The sequence below is a fragment of the Columba livia genome, chromosome 38 (assembly GCF_036013475.1).
Source record: "Columba livia isolate bColLiv1 breed racing homer chromosome 38, bColLiv1.pat.W.v2, whole genome shotgun sequence".
Taxonomy (NCBI): domain Eukaryota; kingdom Metazoa; phylum Chordata; class Aves; order Columbiformes; family Columbidae; genus Columba; species Columba livia.
In genome coordinates, this window is record NC_088639.1 from 243,115 (window position 1) to 268,494 (window position 25,380).

Consider the following 25,380-nt stretch of genomic DNA (forward strand, 5'->3'; position numbering starts at 1 on the left):
TCACTGGGGGGGTCAGGGGGTCACCTGGGGTCATGGAGGGTCAGTGGGGGGGCGTCAGGGGGGTCACAGGAGGGGTCACCTGGGGTCACTGGGGGGGTCAGGGGGTCACCTGGGGTCATGGGGGGGTCAGTGGGGGGGGGTCAGGGGGTCCCAGGGGTCACTGGAGCGGACAGGGGTGACAAGGTGGGTGACACGGGGTCATTGTCATTGTCACTGTCACCTCCATTGATCCAGACCCGTTCTGAATGGGGGGGGGCAGGGGACGGGGGGACAAGGGGGGGTGACGTGGGGACACGGGGGTGTCGTTGTCACCGTCACCTCTCTTGATCCAGACGTGTTTCCGGAAGCGGGGGGGCATGCTGACCAGGAACCGCGTCCCCTCCGGCGTCTCCACCTCGTGCAGGTTGTTCCCAGGGGTCCCCAAAACCTGCGGGAGGGGACGTTGGGGACATCAGGGGACGTTGGGGACATCGGGGATGTTGGGGACATCAAGGGACATTGGGGACATTGGGGGTGTTGGGGACATTGGGGGTGTTGGGGACATCGGGGACGTTGGGGACATCGGGGACGTTGGGGACATCGGGGATGTTGGGGACATCAGGGACGTTGGGGACATCGGTGGATGTTGGGGACATCGGGGACATTGGGGACATCGGGGACGTTGGGGACATCGGGGATGTTGGGGACATCGGGGATGTTGGGGACATCAGGGACGTTGGGGACATCGGTGGATGTTGGGGACATCGGGGACATTGGGGACATCGGGGACGTTGGGGACATCGGGGATGTTGGGGACATCGGGGACGTTGGGGACATCGGGGACGTTGGGGACATCGGGGATGTTGGGGACATCAGGGACGTTGGGGACATCGGTGGATGTTGGGGACATCGGGGACATTGGGGACATCGGGGACGTTGGGGACATCGGGGATGTTGGGGACATCGGGGATGTTGGGGACATCGGGGACGTTGGGGACATCGGTGGATGTTGGGGACATCGGGGACATTGGGGACATCGGGGACGTTGGGGACATCGGGGATGTTGGGGACATTGCGGATGTTGGGGACATGAGGGATGTTGGGGACATTGGGGGTGTTGGGGACATGGGGGACGTTGGGGACATCAAGGGACATTGGGGGCATCAGGGATGTTGGGGACATGGGGGATGTTGGGGACATGGGGGATGTTGGGGACATCAAGGGACATTGGGGACATCAAGGGACATTGGGGACATCAGGGATGTTGGGGACATCGGGGACGTTGGGGACATGGGGGATGTTGGGGACATGGGGGACGTTGGGGACATCAAGGGACATTGGGGACATCAGGGGATGTTGGGGACATCGGGGGATGTTGGGGACATTGGGGGTGTTGGGGACATCGGGGACGTTGGGGACATTGGGGATGTTGGGGACATCGGGGACGTTGGGGACATCGGTGGATGTTGGGGACATCAAGGGACATTGGGGACATCAGGGATGTTGGGGACATCGGGGACGTTGGGGACATCAAGGGACATTGGGGACATTGGGGTGTTGGGGACATCGGGGGACGTTGGGGACATCGGGGACGTTGGGGACATCGGGGACATTGGGGACATCAGGGATGTTGGGGACATGGGGGACGTTGGGGACATCAAGGGATGTTGGGGACATCGGGGACGTTGGGGACATCGGTGGATGTTGGGGACATCAGGGACGTTGGGGACATCGGGGACGTTGGGGGACATCGGGGACGTTGGGGACATCAGGGACATTGGGACATCAGGGATGTTGGGGACATGGGGGATGTTGGGGACATCAAGGGACATTGGGGACATTGGGGGTGTTGGGGACATCGGGGGACGTTGGGGACATCGGGGGACATCAGTGGATATTGGGGACATTGGGGGATGTTGGGGACATGGGGGACGTTGGGGACATCAGTGGATATTGGGGACATCGGGGGATGTTGGGGACATCGGGGACGTTGGGGACATCGGGGGACATGGGGGACGATGGGGGTCAGGGACATGAGGGGAAATCAAGGGTCACAGACACCCCAGTGTCCCCCACACGTCCCCATGTGTCACATCCCCCAATGTCCCCATGTCCCCCCAATGTCCCCACGTCCCTCACCCCTTTGCCCCCCCGTCCCTATATCCCCATGTCCCCCAATATCACCCTTGTCCCCATATCCCCCCAAATACCCCCGTGTCCCCCTGTTCGCCCCAGTGGCCCCATGTCCCCCCAACATCTCCATGTCCCCCCCGTCCCCCCATGTCCCTCTTGTCCCCACATCCCCTCCCTGTCCCCCATGTCCCCCCCAATGTCCCCATCTCCCCATATTCCCAAAATGTCCCCCATGTCCCCCCATGTCCCCATATTCCCCCAATGTCCCCCGTGTCCCCCAATGTCCCCCTGTCCCCTCATGTCCCCCCAATGTCCCCATATCCCCCCAATGTCCCCCATGTCCCCAATGTCCCCCCCATGTCCCCCAATGTCCCCATATCCCCCCAATGTCCCCCTGTCCCCCCCATGTCCCCATATTCCCCCAATGTCCCCCATGTCCCCCTGTCCCCCCCATGTCCCCATAATCCCCCCAATGTCCCCCTGTCCCCCCATGTCCCCATATTCCCCCAATGTCCCCCGTGTCCCCCTGTCCCCCCATGTCCCCATATCCCCCCAATGTCCCCCTGTCCCCCCCATGTCCCCCCCAATGTCCCCATCTCCCCCCACTGTCCCCTAATACCCCCATATCCCCCAATGACCCCCTATCCCCCCAATGTCCCCCTGTCCCCCCATGTCCCCCCTGCCCCCCCATATCCCCCCAATGTCCCCATATCCCCCCAATGTCCCCCTGTCCCCCCCAATGTCCCCATATCCCCCCAATGTCCCCCGTGTCCCCCAATGTCCCCCTGTCCCCCCATGTCCCCCAATGTCCCCATATCCCCCAATGTCCCCCATGTCCCCCTGTCCCCCCCATGTCCCCATATCCCCCCAATGTCCCCCTGTCCCCCCATGTCCCCCCCAATGTCCCCATCTCCCCCCACTGTCCCCTAATACCCCCATATCCCCCCATGTCCCCAATGTCCCCCTGTCCCCTCATGTCCCCCCATGTCCCCCATGTCCCCCTGCCCCCCCATGTCCTCCAATGTCCCCCCATATCCCCCCAATGTCCCCCTCATGTCCCCCCATGTCCCCCTGTCGCACCCTGACGATGGTCTGTCTGTCCGCGGGCCGCACGCGCTCCTCCAGCAGCTCGCGCACCACGTGCTTCCGCTTGGTGGCGCGCGACATCGCGGGGCTGGGGGAGGATGGAGAGGGGGGAGGGGAATGAGGGACCTGAGGGACCCAGGCGTCCGGGGACACTCCCTTCCCCCCCCCCCCCATCAAACCCGGGGGGACTCAGGCGTCCGAGCCGCCGCTCACCTCGCTCCGGTACTTCCGGGTTACGTCACTTCCGGAGGAAAGGCGGTGGGAAAGGGGTGGGGTGTGCGGGGAGGACACGCCCCCCAAGGGCGGAGAAAGGGGAGGAGCGGGGCGGGGCCCGAGACTGGGAGCCTCAGCGAGAGGGGCCGCCCATTTGGGCGGAGCTAGATGAATGGGCGGGGCTTCCGTGCGAGTGAGTGGGCGTGGCCATGCAAATTAGGCCCGGAGTCCCACTGCTAAACATGCAAATTAATGAGGCTAAAAAAGAGGGCGGTGCCCAGCGCCGATTGACCGTGGCTGATTGGCCTTTCGAGAGGCGCAGTCCCCGCCTCTCCGCTTGGAAAGCGGGCGTTGATTGGCTGCTCGCCCTCCATTCGCTGATTGGACGGTCGGGAGTACAATCCCCGCCTCCCCGCTGAGGAAACCCGGGCGTTGATTGGCTGCTCACCCTCCCCTCTCTGATTGGATGATCGGGAGTACAATCCCCGCCTCCCCGCTGAGGAACTCAGGGCTTTGATTGGCAGCTCATTGGTTGTCCCTGTCGCTGATTGGTCGGCGGGCTCCCGCGCGGCGGCAGCGGCAAGATGGCGGAGCGAGCGGAGGCGGCGGCCGGAGCGGGGCCGGGGAACGGGGCCGGTAACGGGCCCGGGGGGGCCGGGGGAGCTGTCCCCGTACTCGGGCTGGGCCCCGGCCGAGCTGCAGGCGACACTGGCCGGGATCGGAGCCCCCGCGCAGGTGAGGGACGCGGGAGCGGGAACGCGGGGCCTGAGCGGGGGGGGGGTGATGTGAGTGAACGGGGTGGTTGGGGGGGGGGGGGAGGGGGGATGTGAGGGAACCGGGGGGGGTCTGGGGGAATTTGGAGGACATGGGGCGTTCTGGGGGGGGGCCCTGTGAGGAATTTTGGGGGGTCTGGGGGGAATTTGGGGGACATGGAGGGTCTGCGGGGGCCTTGGGGGAATTTGGGGGGTTGGGGGGCTCTGAGGTGAATTTGGGGGACAGGGGGGGTGTGGGGGGGCCCTGAGGTGAATTTGAGAGATCTGGGGGGAATTTGGGGGATGGGGGGGTCTGGGGGGACCCTGAGGTGAATTTGGGGGACAGGGAGGGTGTGGGTGGAATTGGGGGCCATGGGGGATCTGGGGGGAATTTGGGGTCGTGGGGGGTTTGGGGGGGCCTGAGGTGAAATTGGGGGACATGGGGGGTTCTGGGGACCCTGTGAGCTATTTGGGGGACATGTGGGGGGGTCTAGGGGGAATTTGGGGGGTCTGGGGCTTATTTGGGGGACATGGGGGTCTGGGGGGACTTGGAGGGAATTTGGGGGGTCTGGGGGAATTTGGGGGACCTGGGGGGTTTGGGGGGGGGGGTCTGAGGTGAAATTGGGGTCTGGGGGTAATTTGGGGTGTCTGGGGGTAATTTGGGGTGTCTGGAGGGTTATTTGGGGTGTCTGAGGGTTATTTATTTGGGGGACATGGGGGTTATTTGGGGGATATGGGGGGTTTGGGGGAATTTGGGGGACATGGGAGGAATTTGGGGGATTCAGGTGGTAATTGGGGGGGGTCAGGTAGTAATTGGGGGGGGGGGTTGGGGGGGTTTGGATCAGAATTTGGGGCTCCCTGACCCCCCATTTTCCCCCCCAGGGTCTCGGGAGGAGCTGCTGGAGCGGCTGCAGAACTACACGCTGCAGGTGGGGGGGATGGTGTCCCCAATGTCACCGCCCTTGTCACCTGGGGGGGCTCAGTGTCCCCAGACCCCCCCTTTTAGGGGTGTCCCCAACGTCCCCAAATCCCCTGGGGAGTCTCCAATGTCGCCCCCTTGGGGTGTCCTGGTGTCCCCAAGTGGTCCCCGATGTCCCCAAAGGCACTGGGAGTGTCCCCAGTGTCCCCCTCCTTTGGCCCCATGGGGGTGTCCCCAAGTCCCAGTGTCCCCAAGTGGGTCCCCAATGTCCCCAAAGCCCCTGGGGGTGTCCCCACTGTCCCCCTCCTTGGGCCCCTTGGGGGTGTCCCCACATCCCAATGTCCCCAAAGCACCTGGGGGGGTCCCCAATGTCCCCACCTTGGTCTCCTTGGGGTGTCCCCAAGTGGGTCCCCAATGTCCCCAAAGCCCCCTGGGGGGGTCCCCAATGTCCCATGTCCCCCTCCTTGGGCCCCTTGGGGGTGTCCCCACATCCCAATGTCCCCAAAGCCCCTGGGGGGGTCCCCAATGTCCCCACCTTGGTCTCCTTGGGGTGTCCCCAAGTCCCAGTGTCCCCAAGTGGGTCCCCAAAGCCCCCTGGGGGTGTCCCCACTGTCCCGTGTCCCCATCTTGGTCTCCTTGGGATGTCCCCAAGTCCCAGTGTCCCAAGTGAGTCCCCAATGTCCCCAAAGCCCCTGGGGGGGTCCCCAATGTCCCCACCTTGGTCTTCTTGGGGTGTCCCCAAGTCCCAGTGTCCCCAAGTGGGTCCCCAATGTCCCCAAAGCCCCTGGGGGTGTCCCCAGTGTCCCCCTCCTTGGGCCCCTTGGGGGTGTCCCCACATCCCAATGTCCCCAAAGCCCCTGGGGGGGTCCCCAGTGTCCCCACCTTGGTCTCCTTGGGGTGTCCCCAAGTCCCAGTGTCCCCAAGTGGGTCCCCAATGTCCCCAAAGCCCCTGGGGGGGTCCCCAATGTCCCATGTCCCCCACCTTGGTCTCCTTGGGGTGTCCCCAAGTCTCAGTGTCCCCAAGTGGGTCCCCAATGTCCCCAAAGCCCCGGGGGGTGTCCCCACTGTCCCCCTCCTTGGGCCCCCTTGGGGGTGTCCCCACATCCCAATGTCCCCAAAGCCCCTGGGGGGGTCCCCAATGTCCCATGTCCCCCATCTTGGTCTCCTTGGGGTGTCCCAGTGTCCCCAAGTGGGTCCCCAATGTCCCCAAAGCCCCTGGGGGGGGTCCCAATGTCCCCACCTTGGTCTCCTTGGGGTGTCCCCAAGTCCCAGTGTCCCCAAAGCCCCTGGGGGGTTTCAGTGTCCCCCCAAGTCCCCAGTGTCCCCCCCTTGGTGTCATCCCCAAGTCCCAGTGTGCCCGGGGGGGGTCCCCAATGTCACTTTGTCACCCCCCCAGACCAGGATCGTGTTGAGTCGCCCTGTGCTGCGCCCTGAGGACGGGGACAAGGGGACAGGTGGGGTGACAATAAATGGGGGGAGGTAATAAATGGGGACAACAAGATGCAGGTGGGAGGTTTAGGGGGTGGGGGGGGAACACAGGAGGCCCCAGTTTGGGGGGGGGGGTGTCACTGGGTGCCCGGGGGGGGGTCCCAGTTTTAGGGGGGTCCCAGACCCCCCCATCCCCCCACCCATGTCCCCTTGCAGCACCCACTGGGTCCGTCCCCCCCCCCCCGACTGGGTTTGAGCTATGGGGTGGGACCTGGGGGGGCGGGCTGGGGGGCACCCAAGGGTGCTGGGGGGGGTTCTGTGGGTGCTGGGGGTCTATGGGTGCTGGGGGGATTTCTGTGGGTGCTGGGGGGCACCCATGGGTGCTGGGGGGTGCTCAGTGTCCTTGTGTCCCCCCTCTCAGGCACCATTTGGGGACAAGAGCAAAGAGCAGGAGCTGCTGGAGCAGCAGAAACGGGTGAGGGGACATGGGGACAATGGCATTGTCACCCCCTGTCCCTGTCACCCCCTGTCCCTGTCACCCCCTTGTCATTGCCCGTTCCCTGTCACCCATGTCCCCCCCCACATATCCGATGTCCCTATGTTTGTCCCCATGTCCTTCTGTGACCCCAGTGTCCCCATGTCTTTCCATATCCCAGAGGTCCCCAATGCCATTGAGTGTCTATGTCACCCCTATCACTGGTGTCCTCGTGTCCCCCAACGTCCCCTCATGTCCCCCTATGTCCCCCCGTCCCCTCATGTCCCCGTGTCCCCCCAGGCGGCCGTTCTGCTGGAGCAGGAGCGCCAACAGGAACTGGCCAAACTGGCCCCCCCACTGGCCCGGCCCCCCCCCGAGGGAGCACCCATGGGTGCCCGTGCCGCCCTGCCCCCCCGCGGTGAGTCACCCCCACCCCCCCCCATGCCCTTTGTCACCCCCCTGGTGACATTTGTCTGTAACTGTTCCCTTCTGTCTCCCCCCACAGGCAGCACCCCCATGGGTGCCCCCCCACCCATGGGTGCCCCCCGGCCCCGTGGGCCCCCACCACCCCCCGGCGAGGAGAACAGAGAGGTGGGTGCTCCCGGATGCCTGGGTTCCTTTTGTGGGGGAGGGGGTGTCCCAGACGCCTGGGTTCTCTTTTTGGGGGGGGGGGGTCTCCCAGATGCTTGCATCCTATTGTGAGGGAGTTAGGTGACCCCCGGACGCCTGGGTCCACCCCCGGACGCCTGGGTCCCTCCCTCACCCTCTGTCTCCACAGGGTGAGGAGGGGGGGGGGCGGCCCCCGCATCCCTCAGGCCCTGGAGAAGATTCTGCAGCTCAAGGAGAGTCGGCAAGAGGAGCTGGTCAGCGGCCCCCCCGCCCCTGGTGAGCACAGCACCCATGGGTGCTCCTGGGGTGGGGGGGCAGCACCCTGATCCCCCCCAATCCCTTGTCCCCAGAGCTGGTCACCTTGATCCCTCCCGGACTCCTGGGTCCCCTCCTGAACTCCTGGGTCCCTCACAAACTCCTGGCTCCCCTCCCAAACTCCTGGGTCCCACCCAATCTCCACTGACCCATGGGTGCTCCTGGGGTGGGGGGGTAGCACCCTGATCTCCCCCAAATCCCTTGTCCCCAAAGCTGGTCACCTTGATCCCTCCCGGACTCCTGGGTCCCCTCCCGGACTCCTGGGTCCCTCCCGAACTCCTGGGTCCCACCCCACCTCCACTGATCCATGGGTGCTCCTGCTGGGGGGGGCAGCACCCTAACCCCCCCCCACCCCAAGTCCCTTGTCCCCAGAGCTGGTCACCTTGGTCCTTCCCAGATGCCTGGGTCCCCCCTCCCGAACTCCTGGGTCCCCCCTCCCGAACTCCTGGGTCCCTCCCGAACTCCTGGGTCCCACCCAATCTCCACTGACCCATGGGTGCTCCTGGGGTGGGGGGGCAACACCCTGATCTCCCCCAAATCCCTTGTCCCCAGAGCTGGTCACCTTGATCCCTCCCGGACTCCTGGGTCCCTCCCGAACTCCTGGGTCCCACCCCACCTCCACTGACCCATGGGTGCTCCTACTGGGGGGATCAGCACCCTGACCCCCCCCACCCCAAGTCCCTTATCCCCAGAGCTGGTCACCTTGATCCCTCCCGGACTCCTGGGTCCCCTCCTGAACTCCTGGGTCCCACCCCACCTCCACTGACTCCTCCCCCCAACACCCATGGGTGCTCCTGGGGTGGGGGGGGCAGCACCCTGACACCCCCCCCCCCCAAGTCCTTTGTCCCCAGAGCTGGTCACCTGGCTTCCCTCCCGAACTCCTGGGTCCCCTTGAACTCCTGGGTCCCTCCCGAACTCCTGGGTCCCACCCCACCTCCACTGACTCCTCCCCCCAACACCCATGGGTGCTCCTGGGGTGGGGGGGGCAGCACCCTGACACCCCCCCCCCCAAGTCCTTTGTCCCCAGAGCTGGTCACCTGGCTTCCCTCCCGAACTCCTGGGTCCCCTTGAACTCCTGGGTCCCTCCCGAACTCCTGGGTCCCACCCCACCTCCACTGACTCCTCCCCCCAACACCCATGGGTGCTCCTGGGCTGGGGGGGGCAGCACCCTGACCCCCCCAATGTCCCCGCAGCCGATGACGAGATGGAGACGGAGCCACGAGTGACCGAGAGCGAAGATGAGACGGGGGGGGCCAAGAAAGAGGTGGGGACACCAGTGTCACCTCCCCCCTGCTGTCACCTCAGGGTGTCCCCAACCCCCCCACGATGTCACCCAAGGGAGGCGTCTCACTGTCCCCCCCAATGTCCCCGTAATGTTGCGTTGTCACCTCCCCAAAGTCACTTCAGGGTGCCCCTAAAGTGTCCCCAAGATCCCCCTCAATGTCACATTAATGTGTCCCCAAACTGTCCCCAAGGTGCCCCCCCAGTGTTGCTCCCCGCAATGTCACCCATTGTCACCCTAGGGTGGCCCCAATGTCACCTATGAGTGGGGGTGTCATTGTCACCCCAATGTCCCCATAATGTCCCATTGTCCCCCCCCAGTGTCACCTTAGGGTGTCCCCACCCCCCCACACTGTCCCCCATGGGTGGGGGTGTCACTGTCCCCCCCCCGATGTCCCCGTAGTGTTCCCATAATGTCCCTTTTTCACTTCCCCAGCACACTCATTGTCACCTCAGGGTGTCCCCAGACTGTCCCCAAGACCCCCCTAATGTCCCATCGTGTCCCCAAACTGTCCCCAAGACCCCCCCCCAGTGTCACCCCAATGTGTTCCCAAGTCGGGGGGGTCTCACTGTCCCAATAATGTCCCCTTAATGTCCCTTTGTCCCCCCCAGTGTCACCTCATGGTATCCCCAAAGTGTCCCCGCTGTCACACATGGGTGGGGGTCCCATTGTCCCCCTAATGTCCCCATAACGTCCCTTGTCCCCCCCCCAGCGAACCCGCAAGCGCCGCAACCGCAAGAAGAAGAAGAAGCCGCAGCGGGGGAGGGGCCGCCCCTCCCCCCCCCCCCACCCCAACCCCCACCCAGGGGGACCCCGACCCCCCCCCGGAGATCGAATACATCACCGAGGAGCCCCAAATTTTCGACCCCAATTTTGTCTTTTTTAAGAGGATTTTTGAGGCTTTTAAGGTAAATTAAGGGGGGAAGGGGCACCTATGGGTGGGGGGGGTGCACCCATGGGTGCTGGGGGGGGGTGCACCCCCAAAAACGGTCTTGAAGTTTCACCCATGGGTCACAAATTGTCCGTTTTAAGGTGATTTTGGTCGGTTTTGGGGTGACATTTGGGATGGTGGCACCTGGCGGGGGGCACCCATAGGTGGGGGGAGACACCCATGGGTGCTGGGGGGGGGGTGACAACACCCTGGGGTGACCCCCAGTGTCACTCCCAGGTGACAAATTGTCCAGTTTTGGGGCAATTTTGGGTGGTTTTATTTAAGGTTGTGCGCATTGAGGGACACCCATGAGTTGGGGGGGGCACCTGTGGGTGGGAGGGGTGCACCCATGGGTGCTGGAGGGGGGTGCACCCCCAAAAACAGTCTTGAAGTATCACCCATGGGTCACCAATTGTCCATTTTAAGGCGATTTTGGTCGGTTTTGGGGTGACATTTGGGTTGGTGGCACCTGGCGGGGGGCACCCATAGGTGGGGGGAGACACCCATGGGTGCTGGGGGGGGGTGACAACACCCTGGGGTGACCCCCAGTGTCACTCCCAGGTGACAAATTGTCCAGTTTTGGGGCAATTTTGGGTGGTTTTATTTAAGGTCGTGCGCATTGAGGGACACCCATGAGTTGGGGGGGGCACCTGTGGGTGGGGGGGGTGCACCCATGGGTGCTGGGGGGGGGTGCACCCCCAAAAATGGTCTTGAAGTTTCACCCATGGGTCACAAATTGTCTGTTTTAAGGTGATTTTGGTCGGTTTTGGGGTGACATTTGGGATGGTGGCACCTGGCGGGGGGCACCCATAGGTGGGGGGAGACACCCATGGGTGCTGGGGGGGGGTGACAACACCCTGGGGTGACCCCAGGTGTCACCCATGGGTCACAAATTGTCCATGTTAAGGCGATTTGGGTCACTTTTGGGGTGACATTTGGGGTGGTGGCACCCAAGGGGTGGCACCCATGGCTGGGGGGAGTGGCAGCACCCATGGGTGTCACCCCCCCCCCAGTTGACAGACGAGGTGAAGAAGGACAAGGAGAAGGAGCCGGACAAAGGGGACAGACCCGAAAGTGCCACCGTCCCCAAGAAGAAGGGACAGGACGAGGGACAACGGGGCAGCGGGGAGGAGAGTGACGAGGATGAGCAGGTGACAATGGGGACACTGGGGGGACGTGGGGACACTGGGGGGACGTGGGGACATTGGGGGACATGGGGACAGTGGGGACAGTGGGACATGGGGACACTGCGGGGTCAAAGGGACAATAGAGACATGGGGGGACGTCATGGGGACACTGGGGGGACATGGGGATTTGGGGGGACATGGGGACATTGGGGGACATGGGGACAGTGGGGACATTGGGACATGGGGACACTGCGGGGTCAAAGGGACAATAGAGACATGGGGGGACATCATGGGGACACTGGGGGGACATGGGGATTTGGGGGGACATGGGGACGTTTGGGGGACACTGGGGATGTGGGGGGACATTGGTGGACAATGGGGACACTGGGGGGACAAAGGGACAATAGAGACATGGGGGGACATCATGGGGACACTGGGGGGACATGGGGATTTGGGGGACACTGGGGATGTGGGGGGACATTGGTGGACAATGGGGACACTGGGGGGACAAAGGGACAATAGAGACATGGGGGGACATCATGGGGACATTGGAGACACTGGGGGCATCATGGGGATGTGGGGGACATTGGGGGACGTGAGGACACTGGGGACATCATGGGGATACTGGGACATCATGGGGACATAAGAGATGGGGGACAATGGGGCTATCGGGGGACAATGGGGACACTGGGGACATCATGGGGACACTGGGGATGCAGGACAGGTGGCACCGGGGGGACATCAGGGACGTGGGGACACTGGGGATATCATGGGGAAACTGGGGACATTGGGGGACACTGGGGATATAGAGACACAGGGGACAGGGGGGTGGCATCCCCGTGTCCCCCCCGGTGTCACCACGTTGTCCCCACAGGAGAAGAAGCCCGAGGTCCCCAAACTGTCCAAGAAGAAGCTGCGGCGCATGAACCGCTTCACGGTGGCCGAGCTCAAGCAGGTGACATCGGGGGGATGTGTCCCTGTCCTTGTCGCCATCACTGTCCCTGTGTCCCCGGAGAGCGCGGGGGGGGACACCAGTGTCACCCTGGGGTCCCCAAGGTTCCCCTTAAGACCCAACTGGGACACCAGTGTCACCTTGTGGTGGCTTTTACCCAACCATGAACCTTCTTGGGGCCACCAATGTCACCTTGTGGTGGCCTTTAGCCAACCAAGAATCTTCTTGGGGCCACCAGCGTCCCCTTCTGGTGGCCCAAACCCAACCATGAACCTCCTTGGGGCCACCACTGTTACCTTGTGTTGGCCTTTACCCAACAAAGAAGCTCTGTAGGGACACCGGTGTCACCTCAGGCTCCCCAAGGTTCCCCTTAAGACCCAACTGGGGCCACCACTGTCACCTTGTGGTGGCCCAAACCCAACAAGGAACCTCCTGGGGGACACCAGTGTCCCCTTCTGGTGGCCCAAACCCAACCACAAACCTCCTTGGGGCCACCAGTGTACCCTTCTGGTGGCCCAAACCCAACAAGGAACCTCCTTTGGGCCTCCAGTGTCCCCTTGTGGTGGCCCAAACCCAACCATGAACCTCCTTGGGGACACCAGCGTCCCCTTCTGGTGGCCCAAACCCAACCATGAACCTCCTTGGGGCCACCAGCATCCCCTTCTGGTGGCCCAAACCCAACCACAAACCTCCTTGGGGCCACCACCGTCCCCTTCTGGTGGCCCAAACCCAACCATGAACCTCCTTGGGGACACCACCGTCCCCTTCTGGTGGCCCAAACCCAACCACAAACCTCCTGGGGTACACCAGTGTCCCCTTGTGGTGGCCCAAACCCAACAAGGAACCTCCTTGGGGCCACCAGTGTCCCCTTGTGGTGGCCCAAACCCAACCATGAACCTCCTTGGGGACACCAGTGTCCCCTTGTGGTGGCCCAAACCCAACAAGGAACCTTCTTGGGGCCACCAGTGTCCCCTTCTGGTGGCCCAACCCCAAAGCCACCTTGTCACCTCCCGTGTCCCGCTTGTCCCTGCAGCTGGTGGCCCGGCCGGACGTGGTGGAGATGCACGACGTGACGGCGCAGGACCCCAAGCTGCTGGTGCACCTTAAGGCCACCAGGAACAGCGTCCCCGTGCCGCGCCACTGGTGCTTCAAGCGCAAGTACCTGCAGGGCAAGCGCGGCATCGAGAAGCCGCCCTTCGAGCTGCCCGACTTCATCAAGAGAACCGGCATCCAGGAGATGCGCGAGGCCCTGCAGGAGAAGGTGGCCTTGGGTGCCGTGTCACCGCCGGGGGGGCCCTGGGGACAGAGGTGGAGGATCGGTTGGGGCCTTGGGGACATCGTGGTTGGGTATTGGGGTCTTTAGGGACATCGTGGTTGGTCATTGAGGGCTTTGGCGACATTGTGGTTGGACATTGAGGGCTTTGGGGTCATCATGGTTGGACATCAAGGGTTTGGGGTCATCATGGTTGGACATCAAGGGCTTTGGGGACATTGTGGTTGGTCATCGAGGGCTTTGGGGACATTGTGGTTGGTCATCGAGGGCTTTGGGGACATTGTGGTTGGACATCGAGGGCTTTGGGGTCATCATGGTTGGACATCAAAGGCTTTGGGGTCATCGTGGTTGGTCATCAGGGTCATTGGGGACATTGGGGTTGGACATCAAGGGCTTTGGGGTCATCGCGGTTGGTCATCAGGGTCATTGGGGACATTGGGGTTGGACATCAAGGGCTTTGGGGTCATCGTGGTTGGACATCAAGGGTTTGGGGACATCATGGTTGGACATCAAGGGCTTTGGGGACATTGTGGTTGGACATCGAGGGCTTTGGGGTCATCATGGTTGGACATCAAAGGCTTTGGGGTCATCGTGGTTGGTCATCAGGGTCATTGGGGACATTGGGGTTGGACATCAAGGGCTTTGGGGTCATCGTGGTTGGACATCAAGGGTTTGGGGTCATTGTGGTTTGTCATCAAGGGTTTGGGGACATTGGGGTTGGTTATCAGGGTCTTTGGGGTCATCATGGTTGGACATCAAAAGGTTTAGGGACAGTGCAGTTGGTCATCAAGGGCTTTGGGGACATTGTGGTTGGACATTTGGGGTCTTGGGGACATCGTGGTTGGGTATCGGGGTCTTTGGGGTCATCGTGGTTGGTCATCAAGGGCTTTGGGGACATTGTGGTTGGGTATCAAGGGCTTTGGGGACATTGTGGTTGGACATTTGGGGCCTTGGGGACATTGTGGTTGGACATTTGGGGCCTTGGGGACATTGTGGTTGGTCATCAAGGGTTTTGGGGACATCATGGTTGGGTATCAATGGCTTTGGGGACACTGGAGATGTCCCTTGGGGTCATGACGTCCCATGTGGTGTCCGATTTGTCCCCAACGTGTCCCCCCCGATGTCCCCGACCCCCAGGAGGAGCAGAAGACCCTCAAGTCCAAGATGCGGGAGAAGGTCCGGCCCAAGTTGGGCAAGATCGACATCGATTACCAGAAGCTGCACGACGCCTTCTTCAAATGGCAGAGCAAACCCCGCCTCACCATCCACGGGGACCTCTACTATGAGGTGGGTGCCCCCCACCCATGGGTGCCACCCCCCCCACCCATGGGTGCCCCCCCAGACTCGTGGGTGCCCCCCATGAACCTCCTGAGATCCCTCAACCCAAGGTTGTGATGGGCAGGTGTCACCTTGGGGTGTCCCATCCCACCCCTGGCACCGAGTTAAGAACCTGTCCCCACCCTTGGGTGCCCCCCCAGACCCATGGGTGCCCCCCCAGACCCATGGGTGCCCCCTAGACCTTTGGGTGCCCCCCAAGAACCTCCTGAGATCCCTCAACCCAGGGTCATGATGACCAAGTGTCACCTTGGAGTGTCCCATCCCTAGCACCCAGCTGGGACCCTGTGCCCTTCTGGGTGTCCCCCCCACCCATCAGCCCTCTTGGGTGCCCCCCCAGACCCTTGGGTGCCCCCCCAGACCTTTGGGTGCCCCCCAAGAACCTCCTGAGATCCCTCAACCCAATGTCGTGATGGGCAAGTGTCACCTTGGGGTGTCCCATCCCACCCCCGCCACCCAGTTAAGAACCTGTCATGACCCTTGGGTGCCCCCCCAGACCCTTGGGTGCCCCCCCAGACCCATGGGTGCCCCCTAGACCTTTGGGTGCCCCCCAAGAACCTCCTGAAATCCCTCAACCCAGGGTCGTGATGAGCAAGTGTCACCTTGGCGTGTCCCATCCCTAGCACGCAACTGGGACCCTGTGCCCTTCTGGGTGTCTCCCCCACCCATCAGCCCTCTTGGGTGCCCCCCCAGACCCTTGGGCGCCCCCCCAGACCCTTGGGTGCCCCCCAAGAACCTCCTGAGATCCCTCAACCCAGGGTCGTGATGACCAAGTGTCACCTTGGGGTGTCCCATCCCTAGCACCCAACTGGGACCCTGTGCCCTTCTGGGTGTCCCCCCCACCCATCAGCCCTCTTGGGTGCCCCCCCAGACCTTTGGGTGCCCCCCCAGACCCATGGGTGCCCCCTAGACCTTTGGGTGCCCCCCAAGAACCTCCTGAGATCCCTCAACCCAGAGTCGTGATGAGCAAGTGTCACCTTGGGGTGTCCCATCCCTAGCACCCAACTGGGACCCTGTGCCCTTCTGGGTGTCCCCCCACCCTTGGGTGTCCCCCCACCCTTGGGTGCCCCCCCCAGCACCCATGGGTGCCCCCAGTGACCCCCCCCACTGTCCCTTGTCCCCAGGGGAAGGAGTTTGAGACACGGTTGAAGGAGAAGAAACCGGGAGACCTGTCGGACGAGCTGCGGATCGCCCTTGGGATGCCCGTGGGGCCTGTGGGTGCTGGGGGGCACCCATGGGTGCTGGTGGGGGGGTTATGGGGGTGTCACATCGCCCTTGGGATGCCCGTGGGGCCTGTGGGTGCTGGGGGGCACCCATGGGTGCTGGTGGGAGGGATATGGGGGTGTCACATCTCCCTGGGGATGCTTGTGAGGCCGGTGGGTGCTGGGTGGCACCCATGGGTGCTGGTGGGGGGATATGGGGGTGTCACATCTCCCTGGGGATGCTTGTGAGGCCGGTGGGTGCTGGGTGGCACCCATGGGTGCTGGTGGGGGGATATGGGGGTGTCACATCGCCCTGGGGATGCCCGTGGGGCCGGTGGGTGCTGGGTGGCACCCATGGGTGCTGGTGGGGGAACATGGGAATGTCATGCAGCCATGGGGTGGGTGGGTGCTGGGGGGCACCCATGGGTGCCATGGGGTACGTGGGGGTGTCACATCACCCTGAGGATGTTGGTGGGTGCTGGGACACCCCTGGTTTTCGGGGGGGGGGGGCTCTGGGGAGATTATGGGTGCTGTGTAGAGCACCCTTGGGTGCTGGGGGGTTATGGGTGCTGGGGGGACACCCATGGGTGCTGTCTCCCCTCAGAACGCACACAAGGTGCCCCCCCCGTGGCTGATCGCCATGCAGCGCTATGGGCCCCCCCCCCTCCTACCCCAACCTCAAGATCCCAGGGCTCAACTCGCCCATCCCGGAGGTGAGGAGCACCCATGGGTGCTGGGGGCTCTGGGGGAGTCACCCACGGGTGCTGGGGGGTGGGGGTTGATGAGGACGTAGGGGGTTATGGGTGCTGGGAGGGCTTTGGGGATATTTGGGGTATTTGGGGGAGTCTGGGTGCTGGGCGCACCCATGGGTGCTGGGGGGTGCCGTGGGGGGTTCTGGGGGGTTTTTGGTGCTGGGGGCACCCATGGGTGCTGGGGGGTGCCGTGGGGGGTTCTGGGGGGTTTTTGGTGCTGGGGGCACCCATGGGTGCTGGGGGGTTCCATGGAGGGTGGGGGGTTCTGGGGGTTTTGGGTGCTGGGGGGGTGATGGGTGCTGGGGACATTGGGGTTTTTTTTTGGTGGGGGGTGTTGGGTGCTGCAGGGGGGAATTTGGGGCCTCTGGGGGGCACCCATGGGTGCTGGGGTGGATTGGGGGGGGTCAGTGCCCCTCCCCCACCCCCGCCCCTCCCCTCCCCCCAGGGCTGTTCGTTCGGGTACCACGCGGGGGGGTGGGGAAAACCCCCCGTGGACGAGACGGGGAAACCGCTGTATGGAGACGTCTTCGGCACCAACGCCGCCGAGTTCCAGGTACCCCCCAGCACCCATGGGTGCCACGTAGCACCCTTGGGTGCTCCCTAGCACCCTCACTCCTCCCACAGCACCCTGACCCTCCCCAGCACCCATGGGTGCCCCCAGCATGCTGATCCCTCCCTGGCACCCTGACTCTTCCCCAGCACCCATGGGTGCTCCCCAGCACACTGACCTTTCCCCAGCACCCATGGGTGCTCCCCAGCACCCTTACCCCTCTCACACCATACTGACCCCCCCAGCACCCATGGGTGACCCCCTGGCACCCTGACCCTCTATCCAGCACCCATGGGTGCTCCCCAGCACACTGACCTTTCCCCAGCACCCATGGGTGCTCCCCAGCACACTGACCCCTCTCTAGCACCCCTACCCTCCCCAGCACCCATGGGTGCTCCCCAACACACTGACCCTTCCCCAGCACCCATGGGTGCTCCCCAGCATCCTCACTCCTCCAACAGCACCCTGACCCCCACCCTGACCCCCCCCAGACCAAGGAAAAGGACCAGGAGATCACCCAACACCCATATCACCTACATCTCCCCCTTGGGCACCCATATCCCCCCACCCACTACCCATAGACCTCCCCAAAGCCCCCCAGCACCCATGGGTGCCCCTAGCACCCTGACCACCACCCTGTGTCACCCAGACCGAGGAGGAGATCGCCCACCAACCATCACTCATATTCCCCTTTTGGGCACCCATATCTCCCTATCCACTAGCCATAAACCCTCCCAAACCCCCCCCAGCACCCATGGGTGCCCCTAGCACCCTGACCCCCACCCTGCCCCCCCCAGACCAAGGAGGAGGAGGAGGAGATCGACCGGACGCCCTGGGGGGAGCTGGAGCCGTCGGACGAGGAATCGTCGGAGGAGGAAGAGGAGGAGGAGAGCGACGAAGAGAAACCCGACGAGACCGGCTTCATCACCCCGGCCGACAGGTGGGTGCCCCAGCACCCATGGGTGCTCCCTGGCACCCTGACCCCCACCCAGACCCCAAAACTACCCCCCAGACCCCCCTGTGTCCCCCATCCCCCTCGTGGGGTTCTGGGTGCTGGGGGGAACCACAACGTGGGGCTTCATCACCCCGGCCGACAGGTGGGTGCCCCAGCACCCATGGGTGCTCCCCAGCACCCTGACCCCCACCCAGACCCCAAAAATACTCCCCAGACCCCCCTGTGTCCCCCATCCCCCTCGTGGTGTTCCGGGTGCTGGGGGGAACCACAACGTGGGGCTTCATCACCCCGGCCGACAGGTGGGTGCCCCAGCACCCATGGGTGCTCCCCAGCACCCTGACCCCCACCCAGACCCCAAAAATACTCCCCAGACCCCCCTGTGTCCCCCATCCCCCTCGTGGTGTTCCGGGTGCTGGGGGGAACCACAACGTGGGGCTTCATCACCCCGGCCGACAGGTGGGTGCCCCAGCACCCATGGGTGCTCCCTGGCACCCTGACCCCCACCCGGACCCCAAAACTACCCGCCAGACCCCCCTGTGTCCCCCATCCCCCTCATGGGCTTCTGGGTGCTAGTGGGGACCCCAATGTGAGGCTTCATCACCCCCCAGCACCCATGGGTGCCCCCATCACCCTGTCCCCCCCAACACCCATGGGTGCTCCTCAACACCCTGTCCCCCGAGTGGTCTGATCACCCCGGGGGGGTTCTCATTGGTGCCCACGGGGATGGAGACCCCTGGAATTGGGGGTTCCCCCCTCCTCAGCACCCATGGGTGCTCCCCCAGCACCCATGGGTGCCCCAGCACCCTGACCCCCACCCTGCCCCCCCAGCGGTCTGATCACCCCGGGGGGGTTCTCGTCGGTGCCCGCGGGGATGGAGACCCCGGAACTCATCGAGCTGAGGAAGAAGAAGATCGAGGAGGCCATGGACGGGTGGGTGGGGGCACCCATGGGTGCTGAGGGGGGGTGGGGTGCTGTGGGGTGGGTGCTGAGGGGGATTTGGGTGCTATGGGGCACCCATGGGTGCTGGGATGGGTTCTGGTTTCGGGGTGGGGGGGGGGGGCACATTTGGGGCCTTTGGGGTGCTTTGGGGGTTGAGTGGGTGCTGTGGGCACCCATGGGTGCTGGTTGGGGTTGGGGTGCTTGGGGGGGTTGATGGTTTCAGGGGGGCACCCATGGGTGCTGGGGTTGGGCTGTGGGTGCTGGAGGATGTTGGGGGTGCTGGGGGTCACTCATGGGTGCTGGGGAGGATTTGGGTGCCAGATGGGTGCTGGGGGGCACCCGTGGGTGCTACCTTAGGGTTGGGGGGGCTTTGGGGGAGTTGGGGGTGCTGAGGGTCACCCATGGGTGCTGGGAGGGTTTTATGGTTGCTTGGCGGGGGGTTGATGGTTCCAGGGGGGGCACCCGTGGGTGCTGGGGGGTTGGGGGTGCTGGGGAGCACCCATGGGTGCTGGGGTGGGGCTGTGGGTGCTGGGGGGGGGCTTGAGGTGCTTGGTGGGGGGTGGTGGTGCTGGGGTGGGTTCTGGTTTCTGGGGGGGACATTTGGGGTCTTTGCGGTGGTTTAGGTGCTGGGTGGGTGCTGGGGGCACCCATGGGTGCTGAGGGTCCCCTGTGTCCCCCTGCAGCAGTGAGACCCCCCAACTGTTCACCGTGGTCCCCGAGAAGCGAACGGCCACTGTGGGGGGGGCCATGATGGGCTCCACCCACATCTACGACATGTCAGCGGTGGGTGCCCCCCCAGCACCCATGGGTGCTCCAGAACCCCCGGCACCCATGGGTGTCACTCCCACATCCCCCACAACCCGTGTTTGTCACCCCCAAATCCCCGTGTGTCCCCCTCCACGCTTGTGTGTCCCCAATAGCACCCATGGGGTGGCCACACTATAGGGTGACCCAGCAGCACCCATGGGTGCCCCTGTCCCCTCTCGCATGTTTTGGGGTGCAAGGGGCCGGTCCCCAAGGCACAGGGGTGGAGGTGTCCCCAGGGTTTGGGTGACCCTGTCCCCAGGGTTTGGGTGTCCCACCCATGGGGTGTCTCCAGCAGCACCCATGGGTCCCTCCAGCAGCACCCATGGGTGCCCCTGTTCCCTCTCGCAGGTTCTGGGGTGCAAGGGGCTGGTCCCCGAGGCGCAGGGGTGGAGGTGGCGCTGGGTTTGGGTGTCCCTGTCCCCAGGGTTAGGGTGTCCCACCCGTGGGGTCCCTCCAGCAGCACCCATGGGTCCCTCCAGCAGCACCCATGGGTGCCCCTGTCTCCCCACAGGTTTTGGGGTGCAAGGGGCCGGTCCCCGAGGCTCAGGGGGTGGAGGTGACACTAGGGTGGGGGTGTCCCTGTCCCCAGGTTTTGGGTGTCTCACCCATGGGTCCCTCCAGCAGCACCCATGGGTGCCCCCTCCCCTCCCGCAGGTTCTGGGGCGCAAGGGGCCGGTCCCCGAGGCGCAGGGGTGGAGGTGGCGCTGGGGTTGGGTGTCCCTGTCCCAGGGTTTGGGTGACTCTGTCCCCAGGGTTTGGGTGACCCACCCATGGGGTGTCTCCAGCAGCACCCATGGGTCCCTCCAGCAGCACCCATGGGTGCCCCTGTTCCCTCTCGCAGGTTCTGGGGTGCAAGGGGCTGGTCCCCGAGGCGCAGGGGTGGAGGTGGCGCTGGGTTTGGGTGTCCCTGTCCCCAGGGTTTGGGTGTCCCACCCGTGGGGTGTCTCCAGCAGCACCCATGGGTCCCTCCAGCAGCACCCATGGGTGCCCCTGTCTCCCCACAGGTTTTGGGGCGCAAGGGGCAGGTCCCCGAGGCTCAGGGGGTGGAGGTGACACTAGGGTGGGGGTGTCCCTGTCCCCAGGTTTTGGGTGTCTCACCCATGGGTCCCTCCAGCAGCACCCATGGGTCCCTCCAGCAGCACCCATGGGTGCCCCTGTCTCCTCACAGGTTTTGGGGTGCAAGGGGCCAGTCCCCGAGGCGCAGGGGTGGAGGTGACACTAGGGTGGGCGTGTCCTTGTCCCCAGGGTTTGGGTGTCTCACCCATGGGGTCCCTCCAGCAGCACCCATGGGTCCCTCCAGCAGCACCCATGGGTGCCCCTCTCCCCTCCCGCAGGTTCTGGGGCGCAAGGGGCCGGTCCCCGAGGCGCAGGGGTGGAGGTGGTGCTGGGGTGGGGGTGTCCCTGTCCCCAGGGTTTGGGTGACTCTGTCATTGGGTGATGTGACCCCGCAGCACCCATGGGTGCCCCTGTCCTCTGTCCCAGGTTCTGGGGCGCAAAGGGCCGGTCCCCGAGGCGCAGGGGGTGGAGGGGGCACTGGGGTGGGGGTGTCCCTGTCCCCAGGGTTTGGGTGACTCTGTCCCCAGGGTTTGGGTGTCCCACCCATGGGTCCCTCCAGCAGCACCCATGGGTGCCCCTGTTCCCTCTCACAGGTGCTGGGGCGCAAGGGGCCGGTCCCCGAGGCGCAGGGGTGGAGGTGGCGCTGGGGTTGGGTGTCCCTGTCCCCAGGGTTTGGGTGTCCCTGTCCCCAGGGTTTGGGTGACCCTGTCCCCAGAGTTTGGGTGTCCCACCCATGGGGTGTCTCCAGCAGCACCCATGGGTGTCTCCAGCAGCACCCATGGGTGCCCCTGTCTCCCCACAGGTTCTGGGGCGCAAGGGGCCGGTCCCCGAGGCGCAGGGGTGGAGGTGGGGCTGGGGTTGGGTGTCCCTGTCCCCAGGGTTTGGGTGTCCCACCCACGGGGTGTTTCCAGCAGCACCCATGGGTGCTCCTCTGCTCTGTTGCAGGTGCTGGGGCGCAAGGGGCCGGTCCCCGAGGCGCAGGGGGTGGAGGTGGCGCTGGCCCCCGAGGAGCTGGAGCTGGACCCCTCGGCCATGACGCAGAAGTACGAGGAGCACGTGCGCGAGCAGCAGGCGCAGGTGGAGAAGGAGGACTTCAGCGACATGGTGGCCGAGCACGCCGCCAAGCAGAAGGTGGGGACGTCACCTCGGTCACCTCTGTCACCCCGGGTGTCCCCCGGGTGTCCCCTGCCCGCTACATGTGGCCATGGTGTCACCCAGCCTGTCCCATCCATCCCCATCCATCCCCATCCATCCCCATCCATCCCCATCCATCCCCATCCATCCCCATCCATCCCATCTGTCCCTGTTCCTCCCCACCCAGCCCAACTTGTCCCCATCTGTCCCCTGCCTGTCATCCAGTTGTCCCCTGGGTATCCCCTGGGTGTCCCCCGGGTGTCCCTTGCCTGTTACATGTGGCCCTGGTGTCACCCAGCCTGTCCCATCCCCCATCCCCCATCCCCCATCCCCCATCCCCCATCCCCCATCCCCCATCCCCCATCCTAATCCCCCTCCCACCCCCCTCCCACCCCCCCTCCCACCCCCCCTCCCACCCCCCTCCCACCCCCCTCCCTCCCCCCTCCCTCCCCCCTCCCTCCCCCCTCCCTCCCCCCTCCCTCCCCCCTCCCTCCCCCTCCCTCCCCCTCCTCCCCCTCCCTCCCCCCTCCCTCCCCCCTCCCTCCCCCCTCCCTCCCCCCCTCCCGCCCCCCCTCCCGCCCCCCCTCCCGCCCCCCCTCCCGCCCCCCCTCCCGCCCCCCCTCCCGCCCCCCCTCCCGCCCCCCCTCCCGCCCCCCCTCCCGCCCCCCCTCCCGCCCCCCCTCCCTCCCCCCCTCCCTCCCCCCCCTCCCTCCCCCCCCTCCCTCCCCCCCCTCCCTCCCCCCCCTCCCTCCCGCCCCTCCCTCCCCCCCCTCCTCCCCCCCCTCCCTCCCGCCCCTCCCTCCCCCCCCTCCCTCCCCCCCCTCCCTCCCCCCCCTCCCTCCCGCCCCCCCTCCCGCTCCCCCTCCCGCCCCCCCTCCCACCCCCCCTCCCACCCCCCCTCCCACCCCCCTCCACCCCCCTCCCATCCCCCTCCCATCCCCCTCCCACCCCCCTCCCATCCCCCTCCCATCCCCCTCCCACCCCCCCTCCCACCCCCCCTCCCACCCCCCCTCCCACCCCCCTCCCACCCCCCTCCCATCCCCCTCCCATCCCCCTCCCACCCCCCTCCATCCCCCTCCCGCCCCCCCTCCCGCCCCCCTCCCTCCCCCTCCCTCCCCCCCCTCCCTCCCCCCCCCTCCCTCCCCCCCTCCCTCCCCCCCTCCTCCCGCCCCTCCCTCCCCCCCCCTCCCTCCCGCCCCTCCCTCCCCCCCCTCCCTCCCGCCCCTCCCTCCCCCCCCTCCCTCCCGCCCCTCCCTCCCGCCCCCCCTCCCGCTCCCCCTCCCACCCCCCCTCCCGCCCCCCCTCCCACCCCCCTCCCACCCCCCCTCCCACCCCCCCTCCCATCCCCCTCCCATCCCCCTCCCATCCCCCTCCCATCCCCCTCCCATCCCCCTCCCATCCCCCTCCCATCCCCCTCCCATCCCCCCTCCCACCCCCCCTCCCACCCCCCCTCCCACCCCCCCTCCCACCCCCCCTCCCACCCCCCCTCCCACCCCCCTCCCACCCCCCTCCCACCCCCCTCCCCACCCCCCTCCCATCCCCCTCCCATCCCATCCAATCCCCTTCCAATCCCCATCCAGTCCCCATCCATCTCCATCCCGTCCCCATCCATCCCCATCCATCCCCATCCAGTCCCATCTAATCCCCATCCATCCCATGTGTCCCTGCTCATCCCCACCCACCCTAAGTTGTCCCCATCTGTCCCCTCCCTGTCCCCCAGTTGTCCCCCGGGTGTCCCCCGGGTGTCCCATCCCCGCCACATGTGGCCCTGGTGTCACCCACCCTGTCCCATCCATCCCATCTGTCCCTGCTCATCCCCACCAGCCCATTGTGTCCCCATTGTGTCCCCATTGTGTCCCCATTGTGTCCCTGCTCATCCCCACCCAGCCCAGCTTGTTGTCCCCATCTGTCCCCTGGGTGTCCCCCAGGTGTCCCCTGCCCGCCACATGTTGCCCTGGTGTCACCCAGCCTGTCCCATCCGTCCCCATCCATCCCATCTGTCCCTGCTCCTCCCCATCGTGTCCCCATCGTGTCCCCATCGTGTCCCATCCATCCCTGTTCCTCCCCACCCATCCCAGCCTGTCCCCATCTGTCCCCTGCCTGTCACCCAGTTGTCCCCTGGGTGTCCCCCGGGTGTCCCCTGCCTGCCATACATGTCCCCAGCCCTGTCCCATCTGTCCCCATCTGTCCCAGCTCATCCCTGTCCCTCCCCACCCAGCCCAGCTTGTCCCACGTGTCCCCTGCCTGTCACCCAGTTGTCCCCTGGGTGTCCCCTGGGTGTCCCCTGGGTGTCCCCTGCCTGCCACACGTGTCCCCAGCCTTGTCCCATCTGTCCCCACCCATCCCAGCTTGTCCCCATCTGTCCCCTGCCTGTCACCCAGTTGTCCCTGGGTGTCCCCTGGGTGGCCCCTGCCTGCCATACATGTCCCCAGCCCTGTCCCATCTGTCCCCATCTGTCCCCGCTCATCCCTGTCCCTCCCCACCCAGCCCAGCTTGTCCCACGTGTCCCCTGCCTGTCACCCAGTTGTCCCCTGGGTGTCCCCTGCCTGCTACACGTGTCCCCAGCCCTGTCCTGCTCAACCCTGTCCCCAACATTGTCCCCAACGTCGTCCCCTGAGTGTCCCCTGTCCCCGCAGCAGAAGAAGCGCAAGGCTCAGCCCCAGGACGCCCGGGGGGGCGGGAAGAAATACAAGGAGTTCAAGTTCTAGCGCGGGGTCACGGCCAAGGTCAAGGTCACCGACTGTCACCCGTCCCCTCTGCCCCCTCCTGTCCCCTCCCCCTCCCCCCCGCACCCGGGGCCGCGGGTTGGGGACATCGTGCTGTCACCCTCCCCTCCCCCTTGTTTTGTAAATAAAAGCTGGTGTCCCCACCGCCCCCCCGGCTCTGCTCTGTGGCCCCAAGTGTCCCCAAGTGTCCCCAGGACATATCCCAGTGGTGTGGTTGGGTCGGTGTCCCCAAGGTCCCCCTGTCCCAGCAGTGAGGCTGGATGGGTGTCCCTGTGTCCCCAAGTGTCCCCATGTCCCCAAGGTCCCCATGTCCCAGCAGTGAGGCTGGATCGGTGTCCCCAGGGTCCCCATGTCCCAGCAGTGAGGCTGGATCGGTGTCCCCAAGTGTCCCCAAGGTCCCCATGTCCCAGCAGTGAGGCTGGATCGGTGTCCCCAAGTGTCCCCAAGGTC

General features: G+C 65.2%; 2 protein-coding genes across 2 annotated transcripts; one reads left to right on the forward strand and one right to left on the reverse strand.

The window, feature by feature from the left end:
• Positions 1 to 140: 140 nt before the first annotated feature.
• EIF1AD (eukaryotic translation initiation factor 1A domain containing) lies at positions 141 to 3,483 on the reverse strand. Its single transcript, XM_065044390.1, has 3 exons — positions 3,412 to 3,483; positions 3,193 to 3,286; positions 141 to 427 (listed from the first exon to the last, which is right to left on the reverse strand). The coding sequence occupies exons 2-3, from the start codon at positions 3,277 to 3,279 to the stop codon at positions 158 to 160; spliced, it is 357 nt and encodes a 118-aa protein (XP_064900462.1). The 5' UTR covers positions 3,280 to 3,286; positions 3,412 to 3,483; the 3' UTR covers positions 141 to 157.
• A 170-nt stretch (positions 3,484 to 3,653) lies between these two features.
• On the forward strand, positions 3,654 to 25,078 carry SF3B2 (splicing factor 3b subunit 2). The gene is given in 23 exon segments (XM_065044392.1): positions 3,654 to 3,806; positions 3,889 to 4,146; positions 5,045 to 5,092; positions 6,479 to 6,541; positions 6,932 to 6,985; positions 7,286 to 7,592; positions 7,781 to 7,870; positions 9,103 to 9,173; positions 9,904 to 10,021; positions 10,023 to 10,099; positions 11,136 to 11,273; positions 12,124 to 12,204; positions 13,235 to 13,462; positions 14,612 to 14,761; positions 15,934 to 16,023; positions 16,616 to 16,663; positions 16,665 to 16,724; positions 17,209 to 17,316; positions 18,111 to 18,253; positions 19,097 to 19,198; positions 19,891 to 19,990; positions 22,016 to 22,201; positions 24,841 to 25,078. Coding segments are annotated over 23 exon segments (2,745 nt in total). The 3' UTR covers positions 24,913 to 25,078.
• Positions 25,079 to 25,380: the final 302 nt, after the last annotated feature.

What these genes read in the sequence shown, in the direction of transcription:
- EIF1AD (XM_065044390.1), bottom strand. Translation starts at nt 3,279, where the DNA reads ATGTCGCGCGCCACCAAGCGGAAGCACGTGGTGCGCGAGCTGCTGGAG. An exon ending in ACAGACAGACCATCGTCAGG is followed by an intron (nt 428 to 3,192) that starts GTGCGACAGGGG and finishes CCCCTCCCGCAG; the next exon opens with GTTTTGGGGACCCCTGGGAA.